General features: G+C 42.0%; 1 protein-coding gene across 5 annotated transcripts in view; it reads right to left on the reverse strand.

The window, feature by feature from the left end:
• The window catches only part of diaph2 (diaphanous-related formin 2), a 688,393-nt gene that overhangs the window by 654,353 nt on the left and 9,925 nt on the right, over positions 1-24,115 (reverse strand). For 4 of the 5 annotated variants that reach the window (XM_080415259.1, XM_080415257.1, XM_080415255.1 and 1 more), the window contains exons 3-4: positions 8,150-8,182; positions 5,512-5,694 (exon numbers count right to left, since the gene is read on the reverse strand). In XM_080415259.1, coding sequence (XP_080271385.1) covers positions 5,512-5,694; positions 8,150-8,182 — 216 coding nt within the window. The remainder of the gene's footprint in view (positions 1-5,511; positions 5,695-8,149; positions 8,183-24,115) is intronic. The other variant, XM_080415256.1, reaches the window with a different exon arrangement.

The following is a 24,115-nucleotide window of genomic DNA, read 5'->3' on the forward strand; positions in this document are numbered from 1 at the left end:
TATGTCCAAAACCATAACTTTTCAGATAAGAACCGGCGTTCTAATTGGTCAAATGTATTTTGTCACAAGCTCTTGTTAATACTTTTCATTGGTTGTAAAACCCGCAGACTTTTACTTTGACTTTATTTGTTTATTTAGATTGGACACTGCATATTAATAAACAGTACATGTAACGTGTAACGTAAATAGACCGGATTTAGCAAAGATGCTAATTTACATCTGCAGTCCCCACAAACATATAAAAACAAAAAAGACTAGAACAAGTTCCACTTGGCTCGTGCAGTACTGCACTAAGAAATTAGCAGCGTTTTAGAGGGCAATATATGTTTGTAAACTAAAGTGAATTGTGTATAAAGTGCAGTATTGCTTTCAAGTAGTAAAAGGCAGACTTAACCACTTTCAGACTGACGTCCCTATTTTGGGCTTGTCATTATAGGCGAACATTTTCAAAATATTTGAAAAAGTAGCAAAAATAGCAGTTCTAGATCAGCTATTTTTGTTTCTTGACAGAGTATTAAATAGAGCATTTTAACTCATTGAGTGCCATTCACGTGTTTCACCGCTATGGTGCAACGTGCCAATCACGTGTTTCACGTGTTTTTAAAAAAAAAGGTAAAAATAAAAAATTCAGAACCCAAGATATCATTATCCGAAGATTTGCATCTCCATCCACTCCTTGTTTAACTTATAACTGAAAAAGGCTGTATCTCGCTTCCAAAGCAATTATTTTTTACATAAAAAAAATTTAAATAATAAATCGCACTGGCCAGAAATAGCCAGAAATAATTCTGGCACTCAGTGAGTTAAGTTATGAAAAAACTAATATTGAAATATTAAATATGAATACACAAGATTTCTGCCCGACAGCAAAAACATGTGTGCGTGTGTGCATGCATGCATGTAAGTATGTGATACAAAGCAAAAGGGAGAGACAGAGACAAAAGTGAGATAACTGCTCTCTTGGCTAGGCAACTCAAGAGAATCGCTATTAAGCGCCTGAAACAACGGCAGCGCAACAGAGGCACTTATTTGCTGAGGTAGTATTATGTATTGTCTGCTATCGCAGTCAAACAACACCTACTGTAGAATGTGCTTTCCACCTGGCACCCCTATTTTGGTCAGTATGTCACTATTTGGCGTACATTACAACATAGTATCGCAGGCTTAAGTGGTCAACACTGACCCCTTCCATACAAGAAAACAAAGTTTACAATCTATGGTGGTGGTGGCTTCAAAAGTACATAAGTACAGTAAGTAATCCATTCATTTTTTTTCCATTTCATTTTCTGTAATTACACATTCCACCCCGCGGTGTCAGTCAGGGCCCCCTCAAGTGTCAGAGCAGCTAACATGTCGTCGCCATCACTCTGTCACTGAGCAAATTGAAGTCTGGGTTTAATGTCACGCCGCTGTGAGCACAAACATTGTAATTGAGAGGTGAGCTGAGTGACAGGGATGAGCACCCAGGCAAGAAAACACTGATGAAACGCCACCACGAGCACTGGCGGCCGCTTCTGTCTGGACCCCAGCAATGAACACCATTGTATGTGAAACAAGAAACTCTCTCTCTCCCACCCCCCCCCCCACACACACACACACTTGATTACATTACTATACTTGTGAGAATATACACATTTTAAGACTGAAATTTTATAAATGCAATTTATAGCTTTTATTTTGCCATTTCCTTTTCTCTCCAACAGCGCCAGTGTCGTGGCACCAAAATGTGCCGAACTACAAGGCCACAACAATGCATCGAGCTGGGACGTGTTACGGGCTTATAGATCAGCTATTTTCGGTGTGCAACACCGGAGCGCAACCAACTACAAATAAGGCACAAGTCTAACCCTAACACACTAAACCTAACATCTAAATGTCTAACCTAATTTATATTTGACTGGATTGTTGGATTTGATTTTAAAATGTTAATTTGTCTTTTTGTGTTCATTTTCTTTTTTATTTATTTTATTTTACTATTATTTGTATTTTTTGTTGTACATTTTTATTTTATTTGCTTTGTTCAGGACCCCAGGAAGACTAAAGGCTCATTCATGTGACTCTAATGTCACATTAAATGGACCCTTTTATAAACATAAACATAACCCCAACCCTTCGAATCTTTTCAGGTTTTGTTAAGCATAACTCTAAATCATTTTAAAACATCAAACAACCATTTCTATTGAGGGGACATTTTGCCCTCACAAGTATAGTAATACCACCGCACACACACACACACACACACACACACACACAGACACAGACAGACACAATCTATGCAATGAAGCCAGGGTAATTCCGCTCCCCAGTTCAAAGAGACGGGCTGAAAGCTTTTTGTTACATTTCAATCCCGCTGTACATGATGAGGGCAAGAGACAATTTCAATGGAGTGAAAATGTAAGTGTGGAAGAGCTTTGACCTCACACAGATCACGGCTATACGACTTGGGGAACACGAATGTGGATTTCCTGGAAGATGGAAGCTTAACCCATTAAAGCCGGGAACGCATCTGCGTAACCACTTTAACCATTATTTTATACTTTGGGCTATTGAAAAATAGCAGATATACAAGCTCATAGCGTGGTACCGAGTGCCGCGCGAAAAGCTTGTAGATCTGCTATTTTCCTTTTTTTTTTAAATCATGACAATTTGTGCAAATCTTTCAATGTATATATACTTTTGAAGCAAACATTTTTAACTCAAATCTTTGCTTCTGGGGGGTTTCCTGGAACAATATTTTGGGGGGTCCTTGACATGAAAAAGGTTTGAGAACCACTGCTATAATACAGCAACATAATAAAAAAATAAAAAAAAGTTTAATATTTAATAAACATTTAAAAGACATTTGTAGAATCCCCCAGAAGCAAAGATTTGAGTAAAAAAAAAAATCGCTTTTAAAAAATACATATATATTCAAAGATTTGCACACATTTTTCACGATTTTTCAAAAAATTGCAGATCTACAAGCTACGAGCTTGTAGATCGGCTATTTTTGAATAGCCCAAAGAAATGACAGATGCGTCCTCGGTCTGAATGGGTTAACATCTGAATGTAAATAGTGCTATTCCAGGAATATGCCTCTATAGAGCCCGTCTATAATGTGAAAGACTGAAAAGAACACTGTTCATGGTCCTGAGATGAACACTTTCTCTCTGGCTGATCTCAGATTAAGCTAACCCACCAAGGAGGAAGTCAGGGAGAGGTCATGCGTAAACCCCACAAGAGGGCACTGTTGAGCCTCTCAGCGTGGGTGGGAGTTATTTGAAAAAGCTCATTGAAAGAAATTAGGTCACATATTGCGATGAACGGGCAAATGGTATTGATTCTAGAGAGAACAACCAAAGATCCATGCAATACTCATAAAGCCCCTTTAAGAAAAAAGAAGATCAAACAAGGGTCAGAGGAGCTGGGTACTGACTGTGTCATTTGTGTGATAAAGATCACAGATCAGTGTGGCGTACTAAAGCCTGGTAAACCATCACCAGTGGAGTGAATTCACATCATCATAATGCGTCTTCTGCAGACAGAGTCTGGCCCCCAGCGCTTGGGTGGGCGTTTTGCAGAAACCAAAAAGTGGAAGAGCCAATCAACGTCTGTCAATCACAGTGCCCTGAGCGCGGACGCTGATTGGCTCTTCCACTTTAGAGAATGTGAATTCAAAATAGCCGATCTACAAGCTGAATTCAAAATAGCCGATCTACAAGCTCACAACGCGTCACAACGCGTCACAGCACGACGCGTTGTGAGCTTGTAGATCGATCAATCGCAATCTTGTAGCAGCTTGTAGATCGGCTATTTTCAGCATGCAACCAAGTGTGAAGTCAGCCATTACGACGCCATCAAGGCACCGCCAACATACATTTTAGTCGACTAAATGAACTGTAGATTTAGTCGACTATAATCTTATGATATCTAGTCGACTAAAACTAGACTAAAACTAAAACATTTCAGACGACTAAAATATGACAAACTAAATGGAATTTTATTCAAAATGACTAAAACTAAATCAAAATGTGCTGTCAAAATCACTGCTGTGCACTGCACCGAGTAAAGAGCTGAACAGGTGGCTAGACAGAGCACACGGCGGCCTACTGATGAGGAAGAAGGCAAGTGTGTCTTCCTTTTTGAGAGAGAAAAGCAGCGACTATTACCCAAACAATACTGACAAACTGTATACCTGAAGGGCTTTGAACAATCCGCCATGACATACTAACTCTTCTTTCTTTTCTTTTTTTCTTATATAGTGCTGCGTGTGTGTAACAGGGCCTTTGGGGTGAATAGTTCAAAGTGCTCCGGAAACAACTGAGGGTGGCTGACTGTAAAAGTGTGACAGCTGCTGATCTCAGATCCACCCACACAGGTCTATCACGTGGATATACTGTACTGTCAACCGAAGCATGACCCCGCACTCTAACGCTATAACGTTTGGTTTATCAAAGGATGCTATGCTGGGAGAGAGGGATATTTATATTAGGCAACTAAACTCCATCTGTGTGCATATCCCCTCTTTGATATATGCACCATACCCTCTACGTTCCCTATACATTTTATATGTGGTTATCTGAGCCTAGAGCCTCTTATAGTGATGCAGCACCCCTTGGGGCAGTTACTGTAAGGGCTCGGTGCATTGCTCAAGGGCACTTGGGCAATGCAATACCGGGCAATATTCTTGAGTCATGCCGTTCACAAATTCAACATACTAGGTTCTAAGGCTGTTGTATTTACTGACCAAAAAAAAAAAGATTTAACCACAGTGTTGATTTAAGACTAAAACTATGACGAAAAATGTACGTCGAATACCATTTATTCACTGACGAAAACGAAATAAAAACGAGATAAAATCTAAGCCTAAACTAGAACTAAGACTAACACATACTGACAATTTCGTCAACAAATAAAAACTAGACTAAAATGTTAGGGAGGGACTAGTGGAGAAGAGATCCAGTAGAACTAAAAGACAAGTGATTTTATGTTTGGTTGTGCTCGGGTGTTGGGCTTTGAAAATAGCAGATCTACAAGCTCACAACGTGTCGCTCTGCGACCCGTTGTGAGCTTGTAGATCGGCTATTTTCAGCATGCAACCAAGTGTAAAATCAGTCATTACGACGCCATCAAGGCACCGCCGAAATACATTTTAGTCGACTAAATCAACTGTAGATTTAGTTGATTGAAATCTTATGATATTTAGTCGACTAAAACTAGACTAAAACTGAATCATTTCAGGTGACTAAAATATGACTAAAACTAAATGAAATTTGATTCAAAAGACTATGACTAAAACTATATCAAAATGTGCTGTCAAAATCAACACTAACATGAACCCTAGTGTTTTACTATTCTGGGGCGTGTCATAATAGGTGAACATTTGGCAAGCCCCATCTACAAGCTCACAACGCATCGCGTTGCCTGACACATTGTGAGCTTGTAGATCAGCTATTTCCAAACCAAGAGAGTATAAAGACCCCCGGGGGACACCACCCATTGGTTAAAGTGGTTTAAAATTTCTAGGCTCACCATCATCTTCTCTAAGAGGTCAATGATCTCCTTCTCCGAGAGGTTCATGGAGCGTTCGTCAAACAGGGACTGAGGCACGGGCAGCTCAGGAGCCTGGGGGGACACCGGGTCCGTCGGGTGCTGAATGAGAGGCTTCTCCTTCTCCTTCTTCCCCGTCTTCCTGAAACTGGTGATGCGGTCACGCTGAAAAGAAGGTAAAGGGGAGAGAGAGAGGGTGCCGTGCACCATTAAAAATGGTTGCCTGTGTCACTCACTGCCGATTAAAAGTACTACTTTCACAGTGTCTCAACACTTAGCAACCCGTTAGAGTGGGAGAGAAAGGGTTTCTGTCAGGTGCCTGTAAGCATTGCTGCTCGTCTGGATCGTTCTGTAATTAGTAGGCCTAAATGTTGTTTATCTCAAAACACCTTAGTCCTCCTTTAGTACAAAATAGCTAAATGTGACAGTGAGAAGTATAACGATTGTCTTAAAGATTTCACTTACCGTGGACTGTGCGGTTCTGCTTGTTCACAAATGAATCTAATTTGTCTAATTAATATGAGCACACTTATTATGAGTGCACAGCAACAACGTAGCTCTCTGCCATACCTTCAGTGAGCTACGGTTGAGACTGCTGGCTTGTACTCATCTCTGTAAACGTACAGAAACTACATCATACTACATTCTACACGGGCGGAGGAGAGATTAGATGGAGCCAGCAAAACACCTGTTACTGCGTCAGAAGAACTAGTGAAAGGAACGCCATGCAAAAGCAAACCGTTAGTTACCTTAACCCGTTACGACCGGGAACGCATCTGTGTCATTTTTTAGATTTCGTTGGCTATTCAAAAATAGCAGATATACCAGTTTTTAGATTTCTTTGGCTATTCAAAAATAGCAGATATACCAGCTCATAGCGCGGCACCGAGTGGCTACGAGCTTGTAGATCTGCTATTTTTGAAAAATCGTGCAAATATGTGCAAATCTTTGAATATGATATATTGCTTCTGGGGATTCTACAAATGTCTTCTAAATTCATGTCATGTCAAGGACCCCCAAAATTATATGTAGGCCTATTTGGCCGCAGACCCCCCATCTCAAAATATGTTGTTCCAGGGAATTTAGGGAATTTAGTTAAAAATGTTCGCCTTAAAAAATATACACAATTTTAAAATAAATAGCAGATCTACAAGTTCATAGCACGGCACTCGGTAACGCGCTATGAGCTTGCTTATCTGCTATTTTTGAATAGCCAAAGAAATCTAAAAAATGACACAGATGCGTTCCCGGTCTTAATGGGTCAATTAGTCGAGAAAAAAAGGTCTAGTTTAAATGGTTAATGTGTGTTGGGGGGGGGGGGGGGTACATGCTGAAAGGATCGACATACATACTGTAAAATGTTATAATAAGATGATATGAAATTGGCATCCGTTTACTGAAATATTGGTGGATGGACCCAAAGCCAGCTGATATTTAGGCTAACGGAGCGCGATCTGTAGTCACTGTACAATGTACATGTTACAGCCAGGGTTGCCAGATCTCCTTATTATAATGTCCCCGCAAGATTTTATTTGAAAATAGCCGATCTACAAGCTTACAACGCGTCACATCGCGGCGCGTTGTAAGCTTGTAGATCTGCTATTTTCAAATAGCTGATGTATATGTTAAAGTGCTCATGTGGCCCATATTCGCTTCTTTTGGGCTGGTTTTCCTAGACCTGGTTGCTTGTTTCTCTCACAGAATCTGGCAATACTGGTTACAGCTTACTATCACAGGTTACGTACTGTAGTTTATGTGCTGTACGTCTATGGCCTCGGGAGAACCAACGCATGTGACTCTGTATACCGCAGGTGCGGAAGTTGGTTGGATTGTAAAACAAGGTAAATGAGAATGTAGGAACATAAATTCTGCCCCAGGCTTTAACAACTCTCCTTGAGTGCTTACTGAAATTGCTTACAGTAAATGATCTATGAGCCAATTAGGCTGGGAGCGGATGCTAGATATTCAATACATGATGAACTACGTACGAAAAAAAAGGAGTTAAACTGTACTAAAATAACAAATAAAAAATGGATCTTCATCTTTGAATCATAATGATCTGGCTTTTTTTGTGCTGCTGCTTCTCTTTATTGAGATGCAGGAGACCGTGTATGATATATCTCCTATCTTATATAGCCATACATCTTTTTGATCAAACTGTTCTTAACTTTTACTCAACGAGTTTTTGTTTCAGTCAACTAGTTTTAGTATAGTATTATGTAGGCTAAACTTAAGGGCACAGGGGAATTTAAACAAGGGTCTTGGTGTGTCAGGAGTTCCTTAAAAACTAAATAAATAGTGACAAAAAAGTACAGTACGTGTGTGATTCAAGTGACTTTTCAAATAGTTAACATCCTATGAAATATTATTGCTGAGAGATTAATGTCATCCATACAGGATATAGTCACATCAAGGCCTTTGATGATAATGTATGACATTTGTGTCTCTTGGCATTCTCAATTAACGCTCTGGTTCTTTGGATCCATTCACATATTTCAGTTCAAAGTTCCATGCAGCCATGAACAACAAACGGGATGCGTTGAGAGGCGAGATGAAACGAGATGAGGATAATGGAAACTGCAAACAAAGATACACTCATAAATGAAAACAAGCACCTTACCACATCATCAGCCAATGTTTTTATGTGTATGTTCTGTTGGAGGGAGGGTACAGAAGTGAACAATAAAATCCAACTGAAAGTGACAACAGCCCAACGTGTATGTTTTTACAGGAGTGCGTTTACATACATGTACAGCATCTTCAGGAATCAGGATACAAGCTCATGATATCAGGATACAAGCTCATATCCCACCACTTAAGCCCTACATACTTTGCTGTATGTCAAAGTATACTCATAGGATCTACGATCTCACAATGTGTTGCAATCATGTGACACATTGTGAGCTTAGCTTGCAGATCGGCTATTTTGGCTATTTCTGTATTTAACCCATAAAGACCTGGAACGCACCTGTGTCACTTTTTGATTTGAGCTAAAAAAGCATTATTTTACACTAGCAGATATAAAACTGTTGGGATTTAGAAGACATTTGTAGAATCGGCTTCAGGTCTTAATGGGTTCAAAATGTATATTTTAAATTTGAAAAGTTCGAGAACTTGTTTCCCGATAATGATGTTCCGAATTAGGGGCCTGTTTGAGGTGGTCAAAAGTTGCAATTGCAAATTATCTTTGTAAATAGGGCTACACACAACAGAACAATACAAATATTACAATTGGAGAAGCCCTGGCAGAGAACCCTAATGGGCATATTTGAGTACGGTATCCCTGAAATAAAGATAATTGAGTATCCTGATTGATATCTGAATATTACCGTATATGTACAGGCACTCGTCTGTGTGAGGGAGACAACCCCAGCCACATAAGAACTCACAGACATACACTGTAAAAATGAAAAAGCATAAATAATTAATATCATGATGAAGACAGACCCCTTATGACCCCTGCTGCACGATGCCACCAGTGAAATGAAGAAGACACCCAGCAATATCCCCACTTTCCTGCATGCAAAGTTTAATTAATGTACTGTGGAAGATGCAGAGCCCCTAGCCTAGAGGAAGCCTTTATGACCAAGGTCATTAAATACCAACCACTTCTACATACCATCTCAGAGCTGGGCTATAGGTGCAGACTATTTGTTTTTATATTTGGGAGCCTAGGACATACCCACAGACTGGTTGTTAGAGGGTTCCAACAACTTGGGATGCCCAAAAAGGAGGCAAAAAGGCTGGCAAAGTATTGTTCTATTTCTGCTATAATTGGCAGCCGCCACATATGGCGGAGACGCTGTTACTTATACCCATAGAGTACTGAGTGACATGCTTATTGTATCATGAAGACGTATTCCATGATTTTGTGATGTAATCTTACTGCACCTTTAATATTTGTGTCCTTGTATACTCTCCTTTGTGTGGACATAAATAAATGGTTAAAATGTGTGTGTGTGTGTGTGTGTGTGTGTGTGTGTGTGTGTGTGTGTGTGTGTGTGTGTGTGTGTGTGTGTAGCACTTGGCTGTGTATACACAGAACATCTGGTGTGGTGGCGACTGAGAGAGGAGCCACTGGCTGGTGGCAATCATAAACTTATTACAAAGACCAGTCAAAGAAATTCGCCTCACTAAGCTTGCAATTAATGCAGTGCTACCACAATTATTTCAGAAAACCCACCAATCCCTCATGTATTTAACAAACTAAAAATTCACAGCATGCATATCGTCTAGACTCTGAAACAACAAGCAAGCACGATAACAAAAACAAACAAAAAACACGAAAAAGGAGAAAAACTCCTTTCCAAGCAGATGTTTTTTCCTCATTCCCGACACAATAAGACAGACTACTGCCAAAGCCCCGTGGCTCTGCTAAGGACAGCCATTTGTAACACGCCTCGCACAGGAAGCTGCAGCAGTGCTCTGCCATATGCCGCGGTGCTAGGTTGAGAAGCGCTAACGAGCGGGGAGATGTGGGGTGCTGCTGATGGCCATAAAGCATGCCTCTAGCCGCGGGTTTCTCCCCCTTCTTCTTCTTCAGATCTGGAAACCAACAGCACTGGCTCTAGCTACTAGCACACTGCCTCTTAAACTGCCATCCCCCTGCGTCCTTCTCTCAGTTGCTAGCCATTGCTCTGGGGCTAAACACAGCACTGAGCACACATTGAAACTGCCATATCCATCACTACAGTCTTGTCTACAGCATCCGATCAACAGTTTAGGAGAGGCAGCATTTCTAAACGGCAAACAAAAGCAGCACTTTATTCACAGGTCTGATGTGTTGTCGTCGAAGTCAGCTAGAGCTCGCCAACACACAAGTAAAGATGACACATTTTGTTCCAGTTGTGTGTGGTAAACATTGACTGCATAAACAAGTAAAGCAGAAAAATACCAGCTGAGGTGATTTTGTGAAGACTTAATCTTAGCAGTATCTCCAGTTTTTAGTGTCACTGCAGTGCCTAGTACCTAATGAAAAAGTGTGTTCACAGAATAAAGGCCCATCGCAATTTGCCCAGGTAGGACAGGCTGTGAAGATGGTCTCAATAATATAACGACTCTTTCCATCTCTAACTCAGAGCTCATGTGTCATTAAGCACAGTATTATTCTCCATCAGAATCGCGTGAAAGAATTTGCACATTCAAGTAGGGAACTTAAACATAATTCTAATCAATTTAACAACAATAGTGTTCGCTTAATTGCCTTGACTTGAGGGCCTTTCCTCACCCATTATCGTGGCAACACCGCAACAATGCAATTTAACATCTAACAATTATGCTTGTATGTCCTCTGGGCTTCGCCCGTTTATTTATTCAAATAAACTTTTTCATGGTAATGCATTTTTATTACCAAACACAATCACATGCTCTTCAAATAACTAGCCCTAGGTCCCTTCCAAATCAAGTATGATTATAACTCCACGCAGGTCAGTAAAATAAAAACTACAAGCTATTTCTCACAATTTGCGAGTTCTGGAGAGATAAAGAATCTCGATGAACAGCCTACTCGATGCGTCATTTTCCGTGACAATTTGTTAAACATTTTTATACTTATTTGTAAACATCACTGGCCACCAGGTGGCAGACTGAATAAAGTTATGCCCAGGTCAGGCAAAGGACCAACTTAGTTTTCAGTTGGATACCACAGTGTGGGGGTTTCAAAACAGGAAGTTTTTCTTATTTCCAATTAATTCAACTAGACCATCTGTGTGTTGTCATTTTAGCTCACTCGCTGGAACCATCACCATAAAATGGGTGGCAAGGTTTCCTGGAAAAGTGTCTGGAAATGAGCGTACAAGGAAATTGGGTTTTACTTTAATTAGTTCTAATAATAACAACAGATCACTAGGAGCTAGGCATTGTTGGCAGTGAAGACCGGATTTCTAACAATCCTTGGCAACTTTGTGCCACTGCTGCGTGTCTGTGCCTCTGCCAACTGCTCATTTCGGCTATAGGCTAGTTACTGTCAGCATGTCTCGCATCTGGGGGGGGGGGGGGCAACACAAAATGTAAGAAAAGAACGTGATTCAACTGTAAATGTCCTGTTAAAAGTGGAGCAGAGTTGAAAGTTATTTGAAAGTTGTTTTAGGTAATTTAGATTCATTATATGTTGCAATGGAGAGCAGACTCCGACTGTGTGGGATTTTCCTAACAGCAAAACTAGACTCCTGGTTTCACTTGCGGCGCGGCACTGGCTCAGAGGTTGAGTGGCCGGTATAGAGCGGACGGATGGAAGCCGTGAGGTTTCCAGTTCAATCCCAGGCTCCCCCAGAAGAGTGTCGAAGTGTCCTTGAGCAAGACGCTGAACCCCTTTGCTCTCGATGAGCAGGTTGGTGCCTTGCATGATTTCCTCCGCCATCGGTGTATGAATGTGTGTCTGAATGGGTGAATGTAAATGCACAATCTATGTAAAGCGCTTTGGAAAAAAGCGCTATATAAATGCACCATTTATATATAGATCTGTAAATATATATATTTACAGATCCACAAGCTCGCAACGCGGGACAAAGCGACGCGTTGCGTGCTTGTAGATCTGCTATTTTCACTAGTTTGGGTCCCGGGCAAACATTTAATTTCTCTTTTGGGTCTTTGAGCTAAAAGGTTTGGGAACCACTAGCTGTAGATGGCACTACTTTTTCCAATACCAACTTGAATTTCTATAACAATTGCCACCGTCTTGATGCCACCCCACAGTAACTGAATTAGACATAGCCTAAAATCAAGTTTGTCTGGATTAACCTCGTTACAGACTCTACATAATAATGGCCCTGTGTGTAAACGGAGCGAGAGAGCAGATAAGGGACGCGAGCAGCGGAGAACACAGCCTGAATACCGGAACTACAAGAGATTCACCAAAAGCATTCAACCAACATTAGTTTCAACTAAATATAATGCATTATACATCGTATCTAATATAGCACAGTTCCAAAGAGAGGGGCGCTTGGCATGAGGCCCAGAAACACAGAGAGAGCAATAGAAAGAAGAGTAATTGAGTGATGGCTATAAAAAATACATGGGAAACCCCTTGTTCAATCAGCCATAGAGACCTCCACAAACAAGCCAATCTGTGACCTCCAACTCCCCAGCACTGCTATTAGGCTACAATCAATGCTACAATCAGAGTCCTTGACATGAAAAGGTTTGAGAACCACTGAGAACCACTGATATTATAGCAATAGCCAAGGACCCCCATTGATATGTATTTGGCCGCAGACCCCCATCTGAAAATGTTTTGTGCCAGGGACCCCCAGAAGAGAAGATTTGTGTTAAAAAAATCTAAATTATTTAAAAAAATTCAAACAATATTTTTCTAAAATGTTAAAAAATAGCAGATGTACAAGCTTGCAGGTTGTATATCTGCTATTTTTTGAGAACCACTGTTCTAAATCCAAAGAGTTTTCTGAAAAACATATGTTGCTATATATTATAGCTAAAATGACAGATCATTTCCCGCTATTAATGGGTTAAGTTGCATGCACACACCAATAATAGCAGATCTACAAGCTCACAATGCCGCATCACGAAGTGTTTTCGGGGCGGGAGTTTCATCCATGATATAGCGACGTACATACAATTCTGGATATCGCCCAAGCCTAGTGTACACGATCAGTACCAAATAAGGAGCCTACTACAAGTTTTGTGGTAACAGAAGTAGGTTACTCCACCAAATTATTAAAGGACAACCTTGCCACCTGGCTTAACTTGGCTGTCCACCTGGCCTTGCCAGTGGAAAAATAAACAGTGTCTATGATAACTAACACGGTTCAAACTGGCTAACCACAAAGAGAATGCTGATTATGCAGTCGTGCTTTCAAAAAATCCACATTTTTTTGCAGTGATGCCTGATGAAATGTTTCACAAACCTGCCACAACACTGTCATACATTTTTCCACTAGTTGTAAATTGAACTCTTATTGAAGTATATCCTTAGTTATTGATCAGTGGTGGAAAGTAACTAAGTACATGTACTCAAGTACTGTACTTAAGTACAATTTTGAGGTATTTGTACTTTACTTGAGTATTTCCAATAATTTTACTTCTACTCCACTACATCTCAGAGGCAAATAATGTACTTTTACTCCACTACAATTATTTGAAAACTTTAGTCACTAGTTACTTTGCAGATATAAATTATTATATTATAAAACATACATTAACCACTTAAGTCCTATTTTGTACCTAGGCTATTTGAAAAAAGCCGATCTACAAGCTCACAACGTGTCGTGAGCTTGTAGATCTGCTATTTTCAAACATTTCAGTACTTTTACTTTCGGTACTTTAAGTACATTTCGATACCAATACTTTTGTACTTTTACTGAAGTAAATTTTGAACACCAGACTTTTACTTGCAACAGAGTACTTCTACATTGCAGTATTGATACTTTTACTTAAGTAAAACATTTGAGTCGTTTTTCCACCACTGTTATTGATCAATACAAAATACAAAATAAGAGGTCTCGTTACACATTACTATTTTGCACTTTGGTTTTTTGATAACAAAAACAGAGAATCTTGAGTGTGAATTCTGTGATGGCAAGCCTAGCCCAATAGAGACTGTGGATGGTCATGGAAGCCGTGTGGTCAGCCGTAGGACCTGCCCACAGGGGATATCTTGACCTGCTAGATTCATCGACAGGTATAAACTACAGGGGCTGTGACACAGATAAGAACCAAAACAGTCTCTGCCCGAGTAGCAGTTTCCCCATCCACACTCCTACCCATGTAGTTGTAACTCCCCCATACACACTCATAACATGCTTTTTAGCTCTTATTTTAAGAGCTCCATTTTATTAGTTTTCATACTGCAGCGCTGCAACTGATGTGTCAAAAACTATTACTCATTACAAACTCATTCAATGCAACCACTATTCGAACCTAGGTAGATGTCTGGCGCCTCTTTTCCTTGTCGTCAGAATAGGGGGTGCTACACTTCTAAAACCGTTACTTTTCAGTAAATGTTAAAAAATTGATCCAATGGATCATCCAATGTAGTAATAATTTAGACACAAACTCTTGTTAAAAGGAACACTTCACCCATTTTCACCTTATATTCATATAAATAGTTTGTGTTTATTTTGCGACGAGCACGTGGAACACACATATGAGAGAGAGAGAGAAAAAAAGAGACTCTGCTCCGCTGTACCCAGTAGGGAAAATGATGTTCTCCTCTGATTGAATGTAGACATAATATTCATAACTTGCTAAGTAAAGCATGACCACACATGCTCCAGCCTCCAGGTGCTCTATATCTGGTTTATTGCGTAGCCCATTTAAATATCGCCCGCACACGTAAGATTTGCGTTGGGACCTGTCACCTGAGGGTACCGCGGGATCCCGCTGCCGTTGCATCGGCTCTACTCTCGGCGATGAGTCCTGTGAAACATCCTGCAGTGTGTGATCCCTTGTCGGCCCTATATGCATTAAGCAGTGGCGGGCCGCCACAGTACGTGTGTGAAAACCACAACGATATTATGACAGAATGAGACTCGAGTAGTGTGTGAAATGCTTTAACGATCGATCGGATGACTCCCCGACGACATTAAAAGTCGTACAGTGCGGCCTAGGCTGCAATGCCACAGCCTGACAGCGTGTTGCGGGTTCGACTCCCGTTCCCGATGACCTTTGCTGCGTGTCACCCCCCCCCCCCCATCTCTCTCTCCATTTCCTGTCAGCCTACTTTTCCTATCCCTCTCTAAAATAAAAGGCATAAAAGCCCCCCAAAAATCTTTTTTTTTAAAGTCGTACAGTGCGTAGCTGCTCTTAAAAAACCTGCCTACCAGTGACATCATCGATGGGGATTCCAAGCGTATTGTAACTACAGTTGTGAGCTTGTAGATATGCTATATCTACAAGCTCACAACTGATAGGTGTGAGGGGTCGAGGAGGGGTGAGGGCCTGAGGGGGCTGGTGGTGGTTGACGGCTGCTTACATTCCAGCTCCTGGGCTCCATGGACAGCTCCACACCTACCTTCCATTAACACATTGACCGCCAGAGGTTAATCTCATAATGTACTCACCAGTGCCAACGTTTTATTGTTGTTTTTTGTTTTTTTCACGTCGCCATAGACCTCGTTAAAATCCTTAAGATTGAGCTGTGCACTGTTTGTAAACATCGCCGAGATCTCCCTGCGTCTACCAGTCCAAACCACGTGTCAAACGGAGCCGACATGTTGTAGTTAGAACGGTTTATGTTAAACAGTGATTAGCGAGGAGAAAAACTACAATCGAAGAAAATGGCGTTTCAGTGTGCGCTTTAGAATGGAGGCCTACGGGATCGGCAAAACGTGATCCAGAATAATTCCGTTTCCGGTGGTGTTACAATGAAATGTGCCGTATAGAAAATTGAAAAAAGTTTTTTTTTTCGAAAAAAAATGAAAAAGCACCACAGCCCGTAGGCTACGGGATCGGCGCTTTACGGTTGGATTTATCGGCCCGTAGGCTACGGGCCTGGTGGTGGTAGTGTTAAGCCATCTTCTTAAAAGCTGAGCAGGGCTGCCCTCCTCAGTGTGTGTGTATGTGGCAACTGGAGAGAGAAGAGCTGTTTGGGGAGACAGCCTTGACCTTAAAAAGGCCAGTACACACCAATGCAACTCCTTGCGACAAAACCACTTCCGAGACCGTTGCAGCGGTGTGGACTGATCAGTTGCAGACCGGTGCCATTTAATGGTTGCAAGTAGTTGCAGTTGCAAGAAGTTGCAAGTAAGTTGCAAGGAGTTGCATTGGTGTGGACTGGCCTTAAGACTTTGTACAGTCCGGTAAGCCGAATAGCGGCTCGGCATAGTTAGGTTAAGTTCTATTAACCCATTCAATCCGGGGGACGCATCTCTGTCATTTTTTTTTATTTATTTGGCTATTCAAAAATTGCAGATATGCAAGCTAGATCTGCTATTTTTTGAAAAATCGTGAAAATGTGTGCAAATCTTTAAATATAGTATATTTGTATGTGTTTGTAAACTATTTTGTTCCAGGGACCCCCCCAGAAGCAAAGATTTGAGTATAACATTTTCGCTTTAAAAATATATATATATAAATTCAAAGATTTGCACACATTTTCAAAAAATAGCAGATATACAAGCTCATAGTGCGGCACTCTGTGCCGCACTATGAGCTTGTATATCTGCTCTTTTTGAATAGCCAAAGAAATCTAAAATGACAGAGATGCGTCCCCTGTATGTAGTCTTGTATGTTATATCAACGCGATCTCTTTTTGTATAAAATGCTATACATTTGTACGTGTATATACGTGTATGTAACATAAAAACTGTAAAATAAAGTGGTAAAAAATAAAGAGATGCGTCCCCTGAAGACAGTATAGCTCCAGAGAGAGCCGGTATTATTTGTCTTTTAAGTTTATTGTTTATTTCTGTTTTCTGAATAAAAGCCCCTGGCCATTGTCCAGTGGGGGACTGCAATTCCGGCCTGGAATGTGTGTCTGTGATCCACACTACTCCTTCCACCAAACCCTCCTGTTGCCTACTTGTTACATAGGCTAGATAGAATATTTTTTCTACTGTACTTTTGTGTGACACTGTAGTATGGTGAAAGCATTAATTTAAGGGGGTGGGGGGGGCTGGGGCATAAAAAGTTGACATACTGAGATACGAGGTTTCTACCCGACAGCAAGGATAAGTGACTTTTGTGCAAGACGCCCTGTACCGCATACTGTCCTGTAGTAATTGAAGCACATTTCAAAAGGTGTAATGTCCCAGCTCAATCCTCATTCACCATCACAGTGCTGCTGCCCTCAGGACACTTGGCTTGGCTTTGCATACTGGGTCACAAGGAGAGGAGACACACAAACACTTTGGCACAGAGAGGATAGGAGTGTGAGTGTATGTGTGTGTGTGTGTGTGTGTGGGGGGGGGGGGTTGTACAAAAGGGGTGCAGTCAACCAAGAAGGCTTTCTCAGAGAGAGAGAGCTCAATAAACTCTCACACACTGTCTATTAGGCTATGACACAGTTCAGGTAGGCTGCTAACTGTAGCGTGCGTGCGTGCGTGCGTGCGTGCGTGCGTGCGTGCGTGCGTGCGTGCGTGCGTGCGTGCGTGCGTGCGTGCGTGCGTGCGTGCGTGCGTGCGTGCGTGCGATGTGCTGTGTCTCCCAGATAGTGCCATGTTGCTTAGAGATGGAGGCAGGTACACAGTTAACCTGGGGGGGACACATACATAATACGACTTAAAGGGATACTTCACTTTCACATAAAATAAACATTAAAAATATATATTAAAAAAAAATGAAAGAAGTTATGGCAAAATAAAGGCCCCCTCACACATTAGTAGGACACTCTAATGCGTGAGGGGGCCATGAATTTTCCATAACTTTTTTCATTTATTTTTAATATATTTTTTAAATGTTTCCCCGGCCCTAAAGTGAAGTATCCCTTTAAGCCCTCAACAAGCCGCAATGCATTCTGAGCTTGAAGATAGACTATTTTCACGTATAATAACATGCCCAAAGTAGGGATACCAGGGTGAAAGTGTCTAAATGTTAATTGTTCCTGAGGATGGCGATAGTTGGCTCTGAAGCCTGACAGCGAGGCCCCTTTTTGATTCCGGGGGCCGCTTTGCTGCAAGTCACTCCCCGACTTTCTCTCCCCGTTTCCTGTCACTCCAATTTGTAACTATCAATAAACAATAACTTAAAAAATAGTAATCATTCCTCATATAATGTTGTGCTGCTCTAGCAGTACAAAAGATTCATCCTAAAGTGACCTTTGGCAGTTCTCAGACTGGATGCACTTTAATTAGTTCTAGAAGTGCTTGGTTCTAATATGGGACGTACCCTGTTTTTGCTCCAAAAGTGAGAAAACGCTGACGTGCTGCAGCACTAACGACGTCCCTGTGAAGTGAAGCCTAGCATGCATCAGGCAAATTCCATGCGAACCCGCCAGGACTTTTTGAGATATGTTGTTTTGGAACCAAAGTGTTGGACCAAACGGGCCTACATAACCCAACACTGCCATCCTTAGAGCCCCACCGCTAGCGGCACTGAAAATAACAATCTAATTAGAAGTTATACAGAGCACTGTACTGGAGAGTATGATGCCATAGTACCAACGTGAGAACAAATACGAGTGGCCCGTCCCACTCCCAGTATGCAAGTTGTGGCCTCGATAAGCATGTTTAGACAAACACGTTCTCACTCTCAACTCGTAGGAGATTCGTGGATGCGGCGAGAGACGACATGCAGGTGGCAGGAGTCACAGAGGAGGACGCAGAAAACTGAACCAGGTGGAAACTGATGATCTGCTGTGTGGCGACCCCGATTCTCGGTCTCACTCTCAACTCGTACAATACAGTGAGTGAGTGAGTGAGTGAGTGAGTGAGTGTGTGTGTGAGAAAAGTCAAATAATGGCCTATACGGTATATTGGCCAGATCGATCTAGCAGTGTTTCATAGGCAAAATATGAAATTTTAAGAAAAATCTGAGAAATATAAAGCCAAAATAATGGGCCAGTGTTCCATTATTGCTGCTGGCATCCCTTGGTGAAAATTAGCATGATCAAAGTCTCCTTCACTCGTACAATTGAGCAGTGAACACAAATTACGGTAAATCCATCCAGCTAGGGCTGAATAGGAGGCAAAAATTTTACAAATTTGTACATTAGTCTGATGAGCAAATATAGCCGTTGCTTAACAACTGAGCAGCTGCGTGAAAAAGATAGACAGTGATCATTTCTGGTATTGAGGGGGATGTTTCATCTTAAAATCATTAGCTGCATGGCCTGGACCGCTGGCGTAGCGGTCCAGGCACCTAGGCTACTAGTGCAGCTTGACAGCGTGTCGCGGGTTCGAGTCCCGATCCCCTTTGCTGCATGTCACTCCCCATCTCTCTCTCCCCATTTCCTGTCAGCCAAGTGTCCTGTCCTGGTCTCTATACCGCCTCCCCCTGGTCAGCCGGGGCGCTTGATGGAGGGGAAAGGAACTGGTTGGAATAACGTGTTCCTTCCATGCGCTACGTCCGCTATCGGGGAAACTCCCCCCTGTCAGATGATTGGGCTCTCCCTAGGCTGGCAGAAGGAGAGTAGCGCCCAGGAATACATAGGCAATTGGCACTGGGTGAAAAAATGGGTTACAAAATCTTGGGATAAAAAAAAGGCCTACTGTCTTGTCAATAAAAAGGTATAAAAGCGCCCAAAAGAATCTTAAAAAAACTAAACAAATCATATCTGCAGACTGGGAGGAAAGTATTACAGAAACAGCCAAAAACACCAAATAGTTGTTATTAAACGTACGCACTGGCTCGTCATTACAGGCCAAAATCTTTCAAAAACATTCTAAAATAGTGCAAATACCTCATCTACAAGCATTGTGACATGACGATTGGCTATTTTCGACATTCGGTGTACCACGAAGGTTATAGGGCTGGAGTGGTTAATCAATGCTATGTTTGACTGGAGTCTGTAGTCCTTACATTCCAGGTTGCAACAGAATTAATCTAACAGAGCAGCGTGTGAATCATGTGTAGATTAGATTAGTTTAGTGTCAGACTCAGAAGCATGCTACTGTTGTACCTCCACCTTCAAATAGGCTTTTCCAGTAAAGCGAGCTCTGTTCCCTACTAGTGAGAATGTTGAGGGTTTTGAAGGTTGAATTACCACAGCACAGATTCACACATTTGCTAGTGTCCAACCTGAAAAGCTGTACCAAAGCTGGTCTATGGTCAAGCACATGTACTTCCTATGATGGTATTCAGGTTACAGAAGTGGGAGTGAGATTTAAATCACAAATTAATGATAATCCAAGCACAAGTTACAGAGCTGTCTGCATGCCAGAGAGTCAAGTTATCTCTGTGTGTGTGTGTGTGTGTGTGTGTGTGTGTGTGTGTGTGTGTGTGTGTGTGTGTGTGTGTGTGTGTGTGTGTGTGTGTGTGTGTGTGTGTGTGTGTGTGTGTGTGTGTGTGTGTGTGTGTGTGTGTGTGTGTGTGTGTGTGTGTGTGTGTGTGTGTGTCTCTCTCTCTCTCTCTCACACACACACACTTCTGCTCTAGTGTCAACCACACACACACACACACACAAAAGAAGAGTGTCTCCCTCAACCAAGCAAATCTGCTATTCACATGGGTCATAATGAAACACTTGTCCTCTCTCTCTGCAAACGGACTTTAGTGACAATCAGATTTCTTCACAAACTGAATGCCATTTGGTTGCCCCCTCCCCCCCCAAAAAACACTGATCACCACAAATTGGTTCTTGTGGTGTTGATTTTCACAACAAATGTGGGCTTTAGCTTGTTTCCAAATAAGACGACCTCAGAAAGAGTGATCAAAAAAAGGAAAGAAATGTACTGGATTTCAAACGAGAGCTCGAACTGCCTTTAAAAGGGCATGAGCCCCTGGTATGATTGTTATTTCAGGAAAGCACTGGTACTGTTTACAATTTCCTAAAACAGCTACTATTGAAAAAAGGGGAAGCCCACAAAAGCCGGTGGGGGTTGTGATTTGAAAAGGCTCTGCACTGGACACCCCGGGCCCAGACCACGTGACTGACCGAAGACCAGCACAGCCACTTGCCCTCAAGTTAGCTTGGCGTCTCTGGGATTTGAAAGGCAATTTCTAAGCACACGTTCCCCTTGGGGGCTTTAGTGTGATACACGCAGACTATAACAGAAAAAGCATGGGTTTTCATGAGAGGAGTGACAAGGCACGTGGGAGCTACTGTGATCTCCTCATGATGTTTACTCAAAACAAATGTCTGTGTCTGTGTCAACTTACTGAGACAGGGGGAAGAGAATGTGCATCTGGTCCTACTACTATATGCTCTCTCTCTTTTCTTAATTCATAGAAGTTAGTGTTTCACTGTAACTTCTATGAATTGAGAAAAAGTTTTTCAAAATATTTTCAAAAATAGCATATTGACAAGCTCACAACACGTTGCGGTGCGACGCATCGTGAGCTTGTCAATCTATTTGAAGCTATTTTCGAAAGAATTTGGCATGTCATTAGAGGCTAAAATCTTTCAAAAATGGTTCAAAATGTTTTGGCAAATAGGGCTCAAGTGGTTAACACTATGATCCACGGCATCGTCACATGCCATCCAATAAGCGAGAATTGAATTTCCCTTCCTTGGCATAAAACGGTCTTCTAATCACACAATCTATTGATGGTCATGAATGTGGCTCAATTAAGAGGATGGTGTCAGAGCAGCCAGTCTATTTCTTCTACAGTCACATTAAAGCATTCTTCACCACTTCCTTTCCCAGCTTCCTGAGCCCTATGAAACACTCACATGTGGCGCGTTTCCTGGCCGGGTTTTCTTTTTTTTCACATGGTCTCCACCCTCTCTCTGTTTCACTCACACACCCACAATGCATGAACCCACAAGTGACAAACAAGTATAAAATAGCACAGAGCTAGATGAACTTAGCAACTCTAAAACTCACAAACATAGCTAATACAAATACAGAGTGAATAGGAGCAATGCGTTATATAGAATACCAAGCGTGATGAACAGTGGCAAACCTTTTGTGCAGTGGTTCCCAAACAATGGGTCAGAACTAATTTTTTGGGGCCCGGGGGCACCTAGGCTACAGCGTAGCCCGACAGAGCGTCGCGGGTTCGATTCCCGATCCCGGCGGCCTTTGCTGCGTATCACTCCCCATCTCTCGCTCCCCATTTCCTGTCAGCCTACTGTCCTATCAATAATAAAGCTATGTTACCATCACTTATAATACTTCTACAATACATTATGATATTTGACAGTTTGTAAAAGCCTAAATGTCTCCACTAGGCCTAATAGCTAATTGTTTTGGTACAGCCGATCTTGTCATGGTTCAGTTTGTCCTTCAGGCAGCTACAGTATAACTATGATCTCTGCCCTGCGCTCGTGACAGAACTATGTACTTCTGACCATGATATCATGTACATAAAGCATAACCACCACCACCACCACCTACAATATTGTCTCGACTCCTATGTGCCTTATCGATTGCTTATTGATCCAGAATTCCACGACAGTTATCTCGAGAACCGTCTGTCCGTCCGTTCGACCGACTTTAAACTCGAGGGAGTGCAGTTCCCAACGTCGGTTGGATCTGAGTCATCCAACCGATGCGCCCACATATACTGTACTGTACTAGAGCAGCGGCCCTAACATCTAGAGTTCGGGCCACGTACGTTATGCCGATCTTAGCCTGGCATGGCCAGACTAATATCACTGTCCTTTTTGTGCCCATATATGGAGGTCTCTGTATCTGTCTGTCTACCTGTGTCCCTATTATGCCCATATATGGAGATCCCTGATGTCATCGGAATATTCTCATATATAGGAATGTCCATATATGGGCAGTTGTCCAGAATCCGACGGATATGCCCCACCCATTGTGTACTCTGACAATGAGTACAATGGGTATTGCATAACTAGGTGGAGCATACCATCTACATAGCTCACCGCCTGTCGCATCACGACGTGTACTGAGCTTGTAGATCGGCTATTTTCACTAGTTTGGATCCATTGAGTTTGAGCCTAAAGGTCCTTACACACCGGGGCGATTTTTTCGTGCGAATAATACGCTTTTTTAAAAAACCTTATAAAGTCAATGCAAGCGTACATGGCGCGAAAAAGCGGAAAAGCGAAAAAGCGTCTTTTAATTATTCGGAACGAGTCCGAATTTTGCGTATATTCGCCGGTGTGTAACCGCCTTAACAGTTTGGGAACCACTGTTTTGGGAGTGCATGCTAATATGCTGAACTAGCCTATCTGTATTTAAAATCCGCTAGTGGTCCGACTTCCGCGGGCGGTATTATCGTTTCCCTCTCATCGTTTCCTTATTCTTTGTGTCATTCATTGTCTCTGCTACGTTCTAGCTATGTTCTGTTAGACCACATCTCCAATTTCCACCACATTTCTTCCTAAAAATCAACCATGCCCGGAGCCTTTGAATAGTGTACTTTCAATTGTTCAGTATACATTTGTATCCGCTATTTGGCCCATACTTTGCCTCTGTTGCTCACATGTATCGCCCATCTTTTAGGTTGTGACCTCAGACGGAGTGAGACTGAATACCACGTCCGGTCAACTCTTTCACAATAAAACGTTTACTCTTATTCCAAATAAACAGTAGTAGGGCAGCCCCCTACAGCCCAAGAACTGCATGTCTGCATTTGGTGCCGTGTCAACGTGTGAAGCTTTACCTCTTTCACAATAAAACGTTCTCCGTTACACAAGAATGAAAATCTGTGACCTCAGACGGAGTGAGATTGAATACCACTTCCGGTTAACTCCTTCACAATAAAATGTTTACTCTTATTCCAAATAAACAAACAAAAGATTATACACAGGTGATCTCTACTGTCTCTGTCTCCGATGTGCGGGCCAGGCAACTAGAAGTGAGGGCCGCGTAGAGGCCCGAACCTCTAGTGAACTAAATGCCCTGTGGTTCATTCGTGTACCAAAGCTGCCAAAGGTTTCAAATACCTCTCTAATACCATGGCATGTACAGTGAACCAGACCTGTAAGTCCTGAGCCAGTGTTCCTGTCAACAGAACAAAGGTAACGTCACGTGTCACATTTCATAGCTGCTCACAACATGATACGGACGCCAGGGCATCCGTACTGTAATGGATTACTTTCACTAATTGCTGAACATGA

This window comes from Gymnoscopelus braueri (assembly GCF_963280865.1).
Source record: "Gymnoscopelus braueri genome assembly, chromosome: 20".
NCBI classification, from domain to species: domain Eukaryota; kingdom Metazoa; phylum Chordata; class Actinopteri; order Myctophiformes; family Myctophidae; genus Gymnoscopelus; species Gymnoscopelus braueri.